Source organism: Aquarana catesbeiana, linkage group LG04 (assembly GCF_042186555.1).
Source record: "Aquarana catesbeiana isolate 2022-GZ linkage group LG04, ASM4218655v1, whole genome shotgun sequence".
Classification (NCBI taxonomy): domain Eukaryota; kingdom Metazoa; phylum Chordata; class Amphibia; order Anura; family Ranidae; genus Aquarana; species Aquarana catesbeiana.
This window is the reverse complement of record NC_133327.1, coordinates 680,576,739-680,588,968: the sequence shown is the minus strand read 5'-3', so window position 1 is coordinate 680,588,968 and position 12,230 is coordinate 680,576,739. Positions and strand designations below refer to the sequence as shown.

The following is a 12,230-nucleotide window of genomic DNA, read 5'->3' as shown; positions in this document are numbered from 1 at the left end:
TTGGGAGGTATGCCCAAGGTGATCTAATTTTTTGTCCCAATCTGAAAGAGTGGACTTCCTGATCTCCCTTTCTGGCTAATGGCAGCCTTTGCTTGCATTCTGTGATGCTGTCACCAAGATCATGTAGTATAGAGCCGCTTTCATTGGCTCTGTACCTTTTTGCATGTCATGATGCAATGACATGCAAAAAGCGCTTTTGTGGGTGTGCGGTTCCCGGAGGAACACACCGGTATGTCTCTATGGACTGGGAAGAAGATTTCCCTGTAGGTCATTGTCCTCGGGTGGATTTGAGGATATCAGAATCCGGGGTTACACAGAGTCCAGCTCTGTTATTCCGTATTGTTTCCCTTCATGCCGTATCTGGGTGGGTATTGCATGGTGAGAAGGAGCCAGATCCAGTCCGCTCCCTCTCCGTGTGAAGTCCGTTGTCTGATATTCATACTGGCTGGAAATCTCCTTCTGCTTTTCAGGACTGGTCAGGAGAGATGACTGCAGAACCCCAACAGAAAGTACAGAGGACTGCAGAACCCCAACAGAAAGTACTGAGGACTACAGAACCCCAACAGAAAGTACAGAGGACTGCAGAACCCCAACAGAAAGTACAGAGGACTGCAGAACCCCAACAGAAAGTACAGAGGACTGCAGAACCCCAACAGAAAGTACAGAGGACTGCAGAACCCCAACAGAAAGTACAGAGGACTGCAGAACCCCAACAGAAAGTACTGAGGACTGCAGAACCCCAACAGAAAGTACTGAGGACTGCAGAACCCCAACAGAAAGTACTGAGGACTGCAGAACCCCAACAGAAAGTACTGAGGACTGCAGAACCCCAACAGAAAGTACTGAGGACTGCAGAATCCCAACAGAAAGTACAGAGGACTGCAAAACCCCAACAGAAAGTACCGAGGACTGCAAAACCCCAACAGAAAGTACAGAGGACTGCAGAACCCCCAACAGAAAGTACAGAGGACTGCAGAACCTCAACAGAATGTACTGAGGACTGCAGAACCTCAACAGAATGTACTGAGGACTGCAGAACCTCAACAGAAAGTACTGAGGACTGCAGAACCTCAACAGAAAGTACAGAGGACTGCAGAACCCCAACAGAAAGTAATGAGGACTGCAGAACCTCAACAGAAAGTACTGAGGACTGCAGAACCCCAACAGAAAGTAATGAGGACTGCCGAACCTAAACAGAAAGTACAGAGGACTGCAGAGCACCAACAGAAAGTACTGAGGACTGCAGAACCCCAACAGAAAGTACCGAGGACTGCAGAACCCCAACAGAAAGTACTGAGGACTGCAGAACCCCAACAGAAAGTACAGAGGACTGCAGAACCCCAACAGAAAGTACTGAGGACTGCAGAACCCCAACAGAAAGTACAGAGGACTGCAAAACCCCAACAGAAAGTACCGAGGACTGCAGAACCCCAACAGAAAGTACCGAGGACTGCAGAACCCCAACAGAAAGTACCGAGGACTGCAGAACCCCAACAGAAAGTACCGAGGACTGCAGAACCCCAACAGAAAGTACAGAGGACTGCAGAGCACCAACAGAAAGTACAGAGGACTGCAGAGCACCAACAGAAAGTACCGAGGACTGCAGAACCCCAACAGAAAGTACCGAGGACTGCAGAACCCCAACAGAAAGTACAGAGGACTGCAGAACCTCAACAGAAAGTACTGAGGACTGCAGAACCCCAACAGAAAGTACTGAGGACTGCAGAACCCCAACAGAAAGTACAGAGGACTGCAGAACCCCAACAGAAAGTACAGAGGACTGCAGAGCACCAACAGAAAGTACTGAGGACTGCAGAGCACCAACAGAAAGTACTGAGGACTGCAGAACCCCAACAGAAAGTACAGAGGACTGCAGAACCCCAACAGAAAGTACTGAGGACTGCAGAACACCAACAGAAAGTACTGAGGACTGCAGAACCCCAACAGAAAGTACAGAGGACTGCAGAACCTCAACAGAAAGTACAGAGGACTGCAGAACCTCAACAGAATGTACTGAGGACTGCAGAAACTCAACAGAAAGTACTGAGGACTGCAGAACCTCAACAGAAAGTACAGAGGACTGCAGAACCCTAACAGAAAGTACTGAGGACTGCAGAACCTCAACAGAATGTACAGAGGACTGCAGAACCCCAACAGAAAGTACAGAGGACTGCAGAGCACCAACAGAAAGTACTGAGGACTGTAGAACCCCAACAGAAAGTACCGAGGACTGCAGAACCCCAACAGAAAGTACCGAGGACTGCAGAACCCCAACAGAAAGTACTGAGGACTGCAGAACCCCAACAGAAAGTACTGAGGACTGCAGAACCCCAACAGAAAGTACTGAGGACTGCAGAACCCCAACAGAAAGTACAGAGGACTGCAAAACCCCAACAGAAAGTACCGAGGACTGCAGAACCCCAACAGAAAGTACCGAGGACTGCAGAACCCCAACAGAAAGTACCGAGGACTGCAGAACCCCAACAGAAAGTACCGAGGACTGCAGAACCCCAACAGAAAGTACCGAGGACTGCAGAACCCCAACAGAAAGTACAGAGGACTGCAGAGCACCAACAGAAAGTACAGAGGACTGCAGAGCACCAACAGAAAGTACCGAGGACTGCAGAACCCCAACAGAAAGTACCGAGGACTGCAGAACCCCAACAGAAAGTACAGAGGACTGCAGAACCTCAACAGAAAGTACAGAGGACTGCAGAACCCCAACAGAAAGTACTGAGGACTGCAGAACCCCAACAGAAAGTACAGAGGACTGCAGAACCCCAACAGAAAGTACAGAGGACTGCAGAGCACCAACAGAAAGTACTGAGGACTGCAGAGCACCAACAGAAAGTACTGAGGACTGCAGAACCCCAACAGAAAGTACAGAGGACTGCAGAACCCCAACAGAAAGTACTGAGGACTGCAGAACACCAACAGAAAGTACTGAGGACTGCAGAACCCCAACAGAAAGTACAGAGGACTGCAGAACCTCAACAGAAAGTACAGAGGACTGCAGAACCTCAACAGAATGTACTGAGGACTGCAGAAACTCAACAGAAAGTACAGAGGACTGCAGAACCTCAACAGAAAGTACAGAGGACTGCAGAACCCTAACAGAAAGTACTGAGGACTGCAGAACCTCAACAGAATGTACAGAGGACTGCAGAACCCCAACAGAAAGTACAGAGGACTGCAGAGCACCAACAGAAAGTACTGAGGACTGTAGAACCCCAACAGAAAGTACTGAGGACTGCAGAACCCCAACAGAAATTACAGAGGACTGCAGAACCCCAACAGAAAGTACAGAGGACTGCAGTACCCCAACAGAAAGTACTGAGGACTGCAGAACCCCAACAGAAAGTAATGAGGCCTGCAGAACCTCAACAGAAAGTACAGAGGACTGCAGAACCCCAACAGAAAGTAATGAGGACTGCAGAACCTAAACAGAAAGTACAGAGGACTGCAGAGCACCAACAGAAAGTACAGAGGACTGCAGAGCCCCGATGTGGGGGGGCGCAGAGGACTGCAGAGCTCCAAGGGAAAGAAGGACAGAGGACTGCAGATCCTCAACAGGGGGAAGGACAGAGGACTGCAGAGCTCCAAAGGAAAGAAGGACAGAGGACTGCAGAGCCCCAACCGGGAGAAGGACAGAGGACTGCAGAGCTCCAAGAGGGAGAAGGACAGAGGACTGCAGATCTCCAAGAGGGTGAAGGACAGAGGACTGCAGAGCCCCAACAGGGAGAAGGACAGAGGACTGCAGATCTCCAAGAGGGTGAAGGACAGAGGACTGCAGAGCCCCAACAGGGAGAAGGACAGAGGACTGCAGATCTCCAAGAGGGAGAAGGACAGAGGACTGCAAAGCCCCAACAGGGTAAAGGACAGAGGACTGCAAAGCCCCAACAGGGTAAAGGACAGAGGACTGCAGAGCTCCAAGAGGGTGAAGGACAGAGGACTGCAGAGCTCCAAGAGGGTGAAGGACAGAGGACTGCAGAGCTCCAAGAGGGTGAAGGACAGAGGACTGCAGAGCTCCAAGAGGGTGAAGGACAGAGGACTGCATCAATCTTGTAGCGTACCTCTGGTCTCCCCTTCATTCTTGCACAGTTGTACCAGCTCCTCTCCTGGACTGAAATGTCTTCCTCTGATTTCATCGCACACTGTAAGCTTCTCACAATGTGCATCAGAAGTGACAGCAAGTCAGCTAGAGCCCCGCCTCATTTCCTGGTTGGAGGACATCCAGCGTCATCTAACACTTTCCTCCCCAGTCTGACCTTACCTGGCCCACCCCTTTCCATTCATTGGATTTTAGTTCCTTCAATAATAGAGGCTCAGCATCACATAAGGGGGCGTTATCATGCAAATACAGCCTGCCTAGGAACGCCCACTTCTCCAGACTGACATCCACCCATGAAGGCATTTTTCATATTTGCATAACTCCTCCCCAGAGCCTACCCACTTGCTTGCATCAGAGGGTGAGGGCTCCAGAGGGCAGTACTGAGGACGGGATGCTATGATGTTTTCAGGAAGCCCATGTACAGCCCCTCCCACCAGCAATGGTCTGCCTGCATTACATAGAGAAGAAGAGAGATGACACATCACTGGGATTAAAATAAAGAATGTTAAGAAAACAGAAAGATTTTACACAAAAAATGTCATTATCACGTTGATGGGGGGGAGGGACAAAGAAAATAAATCATAAGCAGATTAAACTTCAGCTTTGAAGAATGTGAGGCAATGTTTGCAATCACTTGAAAGCTTCTCGGGAAAGGAACTGTCTGAGGTCAGTGAGATCCTACGTGCCGAGAACTGAGCGGTCTCATGAGAACGGGCGGCTGCAAAGGAAACACTTTCTTCCAGTTTGTTGGCATGAAGTGTTTGGCGGACTTCGCTTTACCTGTTCATCTTATCCAGACAATGATGTCATAATGAGGAAATCCTTCAAAAACAAGGATAGAGCTTCACAGTAATGCCAGGATAAGCCCAGAAGCATTGCATGCTGGGAATACCTCTCAACAGTTTGAGAAGGGACACCTATCAGCAAATGTATGTAGGCATAGGCCACGCCCACTGCCACGCCCCCTTAAAGGAGAATTAACCAAAAAGAAAAGGTTAATTAAATCCACAGGGACTTTTTTTTACCACTACTATTCCTTCATATTGGCTTTTAAAATGTACAAATGCAGCAATTTAGAAATCAGATGAAAGGTTTAGCGCTGGGAAACCCTTTTTGAAAGATAAAAAGTGCATTTTATATATAACTCTATAGATCAGACCAAAATGAGGGATAAATGAGGAGGAATGAGGGACATTGCTCCAAATCAAGGACAGTCCCTCGAAATCAGGGACAGCTGGGAGCTAAGAGCTTCACAGTAATGCCAGGATAAGGCCAGAAGCAATGCATGCTGGGTATACCTTCAGATGTGCGGCATTACTTGCAACTCAGCACAGATGACACTCTCCGTAACTTATCAGAACATTGCCGGGGATGCCATATTCCATGCAACAAACTGTCTGTCTGTAGTAGATGTGTGCGGTTTGTTTTGTTCCAAATTGAAATTCAGACATATTTTTGTGTACAGCAACTTGATGGCTGCCATGGACCCCTGGAAGTGTTGTGACCCCCCCCCCCCTCCACAATGTTTTCTGGCCCCCATTATCCCGCCTGTGAGCCGGCATGAGGGGGAGGGGGGACCGGTCCATTCGCTGATCTCCCCTCAGCTCTCTGCCCTCATATTGCGAAGCGCCCGCAATTCGCTACTTTTAAAATTCACTAAATGCCAGCAAGCATGCAGCCAGTGAAGTCAGAAGTGCCCATTATATAGGACTGACAACCTTCAGGTGACCTCCCTACAACAAGGGGGCAGAACAAGTCCTGACAGGTCACTGATGTGAGAAGGAACTCCTTCCTCCACTCCTATCACCTCGCTCCTCCCTCTCAACTCCACTGCCCACAACCAAGATGGCGCCGACTTTGCGCGTTTCCAGGGAAACGGGCGGAAGCGGAATACGACGCAGATGTTCCGTTAGATTAGGCGACCCGTCAGAATGTGTAATGGAGGTGACGTTCAGTCGCCGCCATCTTGCTACACCCCGCACTCTTCCATAGTAAGGATACACTGAGAAGGGGGAAAGCGGACATCTTGTTACACCCACGAGAGTTTTGCATTTTACACTTATTTTTAACAGTAAAGTGAGTTTATATAGCGAAATACAGTACTTAGAACTCCGTCTGACTGGTTAGATGTTTAATTTTAAAAGCAGCGAACTTCTGTCAGATTAGCAAACCTATGAGACGAGCAGGCTTGGCGCTGCTTTTAAAATTCAACATCTAACCAGTCAGACGGAGTTCTTAGTACTGTATCTCACTATATAAACTCACGTTAATGTTAAAAATAAGTGTATAATGCAAAACTCTGGTGGGAGTAACACGATGTCCGCTTTCCGTCTTCTCAGTGTATCCTTACTATGGAGGCTTGTGGGGTGTAGCAAGATGGCCGCGACAGACGTCACTTCCGTTACCAATTCTGACGGGCCGCCTAATCTGACGGAACACCGGTGTTGCGGTCTCCTTGGAGAAGGACGCAGGAAGCGGAAGTGACGCTCTCCGGAGGAGAAGATGGCGGCCCCCAGCTTGCTGCTGTCACCTGTCAGTCGGCTCCTCCGGGTCGGGTTGGGGCTGCTTAGCCGGGAGGGATGGAGACTAGCGGCGGTGCCCAGCCGGGGCCTGCGGGACTGTGAGTGAGGAGAGCCCGGGCTCACTACAGGGGGTGAAGGGGGTATCAGTCCAGTACCTAAGGGGGTCTTGGTACTTACTGAGGTGCCTATAGAAGGGGGGGGTCAGTCTGGGGTGCCTATAGAAGTGAAGGAATTCAGTAGTTGGGGGGCCAGTCCAGTTGTTCCGGGGGGGGGGGGTGTATATGTCTGGTGTGCCTATAGAAGAAGTGGGGGGGGCAGTCAAGTTGTTGGGGGGGGTTTCAGTTGGGGGTGCCTATAGAAGTGGGGTCCAGTCGTTGGGGGGGCGGGGGTGCCTATAGAGGTGGAGGGATTCGGTAGTTGGGGGTACAGTCATTTTTTGTATGTCTGGTGAGCCCATAAAAGTGGGGGGCCAGTCCAGTTGTTTGGGGGGTGGTCAGTCTGGGGTGCCTATAGAAGAAGTGGGAGGGGGGCAGTCAAGTTGTTGGGGGGGCTGGGGTTTCAGTTGGGGGTGCCTATAGAGGTGGAGGGGTTCAGTAGTTGGGTGGGCAATCCAGTTGTTTGGGAGGGTCAATTTGGGGTGCCTATAGAAGTGGGGTCCAGTCGGGGGTGCCTCTAGAGGTGGAGGGATTCAGTAGTTGGGGGTACAGTCATTTTTTGTATGTCTGGTGTGCCCATAAAAGTGGGGGGCCGGTCCAGTTGGGGGGGTGTCTGGTGTGCCTATAGAAGTGGGGGGGGGGCCAGTCCAGTTGATTGGGGGGGGGGTGTCAGTCTGGGGTGCCTATAGAAGAAGTGCGGGGGCAGGGCAGTCAAGTTGTTGGGTGCCTATAGGGGTGGAGGGGTTCAGTAGTTGGGGGCAATCCAGTCGTTTGGGAGGGTCAGCCTGGGGTGCCTATAGAAGTGGGATCCAGTCGTTGGGGGGGGGGGGTTTAGTAGGGGTGCCTATAGAGGTGGAGGGATTCAGTAGTTGGGGGGGCCGGTCCAGTCATTGGAGAGGGGTTTATGTCTGGGATGCCTATAGAAGTGGGGGTCCAATCCAGTAGTTGGGGGGGGAGGGGAAGTGTCAGTCTGGGGTGCCCTTAGACCCAGGTGTTAGCTCTTCTGTCAGTTTTATTGCCCCCCCCCCCCCCCCCCCCCCCGTATAATTCTAGTGGATTTGTATCTCTCACAGACAGTATTTGTGTTTTGTTTCTAGTGGTGGAGAAGAAGGAAGGGAAGATGACGGTGGTGAGTGATGAACTATTTGTTTTTTACAAGGTTTTTATATTTGTAGATGACACTTTGTGTGGAAATGAGAAACTTGAGTCTGCTGGTGGGAGATCTTCCCTGAGGTCCTCCTTATTACCTCACTATGGAGGCCGCCATTGCTGGCCTCTCATTTTGAGATTGTTGTTGTTCAGATCCTCTGACTTCAGTACATGATGGGGGATTAAAAGAGAAGTTCGGCATTAAAAAAAAAAACGATAATCCTCATCTAGGTGGATGCAGCATAGATTTGGTGCTTCCATTTCCCCCCCTGCTGGCTCTGTAGTGAGAACTGAGCGATCAAACACTGCTGATGACTCAGTTTTCCCCTCTTTCATTCTGAACAGAAAGCCGGGACTGTCAGCCAGCAGCTCTTCGCTCTTAAGCCCCCATACATACTATTAGATTTCCTTCAGATTTTTGTCTTCAGATTTACCAAAACCGTGTAATATGAGGTCAAACCTTAAGAGTTTCAATTCATATACAATCAGGCAGGCCCTTACACTACATGGTTTTGGTAAATCTGAAGACAAAAATCTGCAGAAAATCTAATAGTGTGTATGGGGGCTTTACCTCCAGCGCTCACTAGAGTGCTGGGCTGTGGAGGGGGAGGGAGGGGCTGGCTCAGGCTCTCAAGGGATGGCTAAGAGGCGGAGCCAAGTGTCAGTCCAGGGATCTGGGTGGCTCCCCCTCTCCTCATTGGCACCTGTCAATCACAGGCAGTAAGGAGCTTGTTCTGGGGGCACTCGGCGGGGGACAGGAGCACTGGAGGGGGGGGGGGGGGTATTTGATCACCTCTGCGGTTTTTGTTTTTTTATAAACAAAAAAGGCCAACAATTTTGAAAAAAAAAACAACAATTTTTTTTACTTGCTGCTATAAAACGTATCCAATAAAATTGACAAAAAATCTTAGTTCTTCATCAATTTAGGCCGATATGTATTCTGCTACATATCGTTTTGGTAAAAAAAAAATCCCAAAAAAAGGGCATATTGATTGGTTTGCGCAAAAGTTATAGCATCTACAAACTATGGGATAGATTTATGGACTATTGTTTTTGTTTTTTCTAGTAATGGGGGCAATCGGCGATCTCTTTTTTTTTTTTTTTTTTTTTTTTATTTAACGGGACTGTGACATTGCGGCGGACAAATCTGACACTAAGTGGCACTTTTTCGGGACCAGTCACACCAATACAGCGATCAGTGCTAAAAAAAAAAAAGCACTGTCACTGTATAAATCACACAGGCAGGGAAGGGGTTAACATCAGGGTGATCAAAGTGTTTACTGTGTTCCCTGGGTGTGCTTTCTAACTGAGCGGGGGATGGACTGACTGGAGGAAGAGAGACTTCTGTGATTAGCAGGAATCGGTGATCTCTCTCTCTCTCTCTCTCTCTCTCTCTCTCTCTCTCTCTCTCTCTCCCTCTGTGAAAGAATAGCGGTCTGCCTTGTTTACATAGGCAGACCACCCATCTGTCTCTCCTACGAACGATCGGCGGGTCCCGGCAGGCATTGCGGCCGCTTCACCCGCTGATTGGCTCCCACTGTGTGCAGTCACAGCAGTAGCGTGGCACCGCCGGCGCACACACTCGTGCCAGAGCCCGCAACGAGAATCACGTACAGGTACATGATTTTGCTCTTCAATCGGAAGTAATCCCATCCATAAAACGGCTTCATTTTCGGGACCTACGGAAATGTAACACTCCCGTTGGTTGTGCTCTCACCCAAACTGTCAAACCATCCAATGGCTGGTGTCATACCTGATCACATGTGCAGCATCATGGCAGTTGTAGATTAAATAGAGGCAAAGATGGCTACTTCCTTGGCTGAAAACGATATGGGGGGGTTTTCTTACACTTTAAGGGCCGCCTTGCCGCAGTAAATTTACATGGGATGGTCCTTAAGTAGGTAAACAGCAACAAGTCCAGTAAATATATAATTTGGCAGTGCAGTGCCTGAGTGGTTAGGACTTCTGCCTAGCAGCACTGGGTAATTGGTTTGAATCCCAACCACGGCACTACCTGCCTGGAGTTTGCATGTTCTCCCTGTGCCTGCGTGGGTTTCCTCCGGGTACTCCGGTTTCCTCCCACACTCCAAAGACATGCTGGCAGGTTAAGTGGATCCTGTCTAAATTGTCCCTAGTATGTATGAATGTGAGTTAGGAAGCTTTGATTGTAAGCTCCCTGAGGGTAGGGACTGATGTGAATGTACAATATACAATCACCGGCTTCACAGTGTGAACACTGTTTGGTATTTATTAAAACAAATACAATTTCACTTACAGGCAAAGAAAAGTAAACCTTGCCCTATAAAATTACAAGTTGCATAAAAAGCTCCGCACTTTCAGTAAAAGTGATGACATCACAACAGGCTCCTCCCCTACACGTTTCGTCACAAATGATTCTACGTGTTACGTCACAAAGGATGTCTTCCGGAGCATGAAATCGGGGCTTCATGAAGCGGTGTTTACATGAAGATCCGATTCTTCGTTTTTGCCACCCTTTTCTTATAAGGGCTATATTGGTACACTTTCTTCTAATTTTGTTTAACCACTTCAGCCCCGGAAGCATTTACCCCCTTCCTGACAGGCCATTTGTTGCGATACGGCACTACGTCGCTTTAACTGACAATTGCACGGTTGTGCGACGATGTACCCAAACAAAATTGACGTCCTTTTTTTTTTTCTCCCACAAATAGAGATTTCTTTTGTTGGTATTTGATCACCTCTGTGGTTTTTATTTTTTGCGCTATAAACAACAAAAAAAAAGGGTGACAATTTTAAAAAAAATGTAAAAAATATTATATATATATATATATATATATATATATATGCCAATATGTATTCTTCTACATATTTTTGGTAAAAAAAATTCCCAATTAGCGTATATTGATGGGTTTGCACGAAAGTTATCATGTCTTCAAAATACAGGATAGATTTATGGCATTTTTATTATTTTTTTAAATTGTTTTACTAGTAATGTCAGTGATCTGCGGTTTTTTTTTTTTTTTTTTTTTGCGGGACTGCGACATTGCGGCGGACAGATCGGACACTTTGACATTTTTTTGGGACCAGTGACATTTATACAGCGATCAGTGCTAAAAAAAAAATACACTGATTACTGTATAAATGTCACTGGCAGGAAAGAGGTTAACACTAGGGGGCGATCAAAGGGTTAAATGTTCCCTAGAGAGGTGTTTCAAACTCTAGGGGGGATGGGACTGACTGGGAGTAGAGAGAGATCGCTGTTCCCAGTCGCTAGGAACAGACAATCTTGCTCTACTCCCCTTACAGAATGGGGATCTGTTTGTTTACACTGGCAGATCCCCGCTCTGCCTCTCTGTGAAGCGATCGTGGGTGGCCGCCGGACCCACTGATTGGCTCCCCCCGCTAGCAAATGGACATGTGCGCCTACAGATCATCATGTCTGCGTCCGACGTACAATGACGGTGGTTCGCACAGGAGAGCCAACCTTCCGCAGCACAACTGCAGCGGCTGGTCGGGAATTTGTTAATATAGGCACATATAAGGTGTAGAGCTGCACGATTCTGGCTAAAATGAGAATCACAATTTTCCCCATTCATCTTTCAGGACAGCACCATAGAGAGACACCGGCTCCTCCCCTCTTAGGAAACACCGCCTTCCAATTCAATATTTAAATCTCATCCTCCCAACGGCCCCTCAGTTCAGGTGTTTCCTCCGGTGGGGAGACACTGCTTGGGAACCGTGGCGGATCAGTCAGGGAGACTGAAGCCAAAGATTTTGTGTGAGGAAGAGGGGGAGTCGGGTCTCTCTAGCTCTTTCCCTCTACTATTGTTTGTTCAGTTAGGTAAAGGCTGGGGAAGCCATACTTACCTGTTTTTAAAACTGAATTGGCGCGCCTCAGCCTCTCTTGGGGAAAGAGACAGCTGAGGAGGTCCGTGTTTCTTCTGCCCAGGGGGGCGCTGTGGGAAGTGCCTGAGTCTCTCCTGCTTGTTCAAGCAGCCAGCGTTTGAAGCTCTATGGCCGGGTCGGATGACGGGTGACGTCAGTTCCGGCGAGGGCGGGCACTTCCGACGATTCCGCGTCTTCCGGTTCCGGACGCGGGGAAAGAAAACGGACCGAGCGTTCGGCTGGTGCGACCCTCTTGCTTTGCTGTAGAGTCAGCTGTCGGGGGAAACGATCGACCACCATCCTCAGCGGACATGTCTGAGACAGAGGTCTCTAGAACTGCTCCAGGAGACAGTAGCACCAGCCATGCTAAGGTAAGTGGAACCCTGGGGTGGTGTTCCCTTACCTAAATCCCGATAGCTTCACGGGTGT

The 12,230-nt window shown here is 48.8% G+C and overlaps 1 protein-coding gene across 1 annotated transcript in view; it reads left to right on the top strand.

The window, feature by feature from the left end:
* The first annotated feature begins 6,548 nt into the window (after positions 1 to 6,548).
* MRPS18A (mitochondrial ribosomal protein S18A) overlaps positions 6,549 to 12,230 on the top strand; it is a 39,947-nt gene continuing 34,265 nt past the window's right edge. The window contains exons 1-2 of the mRNA XM_073628726.1: positions 6,549 to 6,731; positions 7,886 to 7,917. Of these exons, the coding sequence (XP_073484827.1) occupies positions 6,614 to 6,731; positions 7,886 to 7,917 (150 nt within the window). The 5' untranslated portion in view covers positions 6,549 to 6,613. The remainder of the gene's footprint in view (positions 6,732 to 7,885; positions 7,918 to 12,230) is intronic.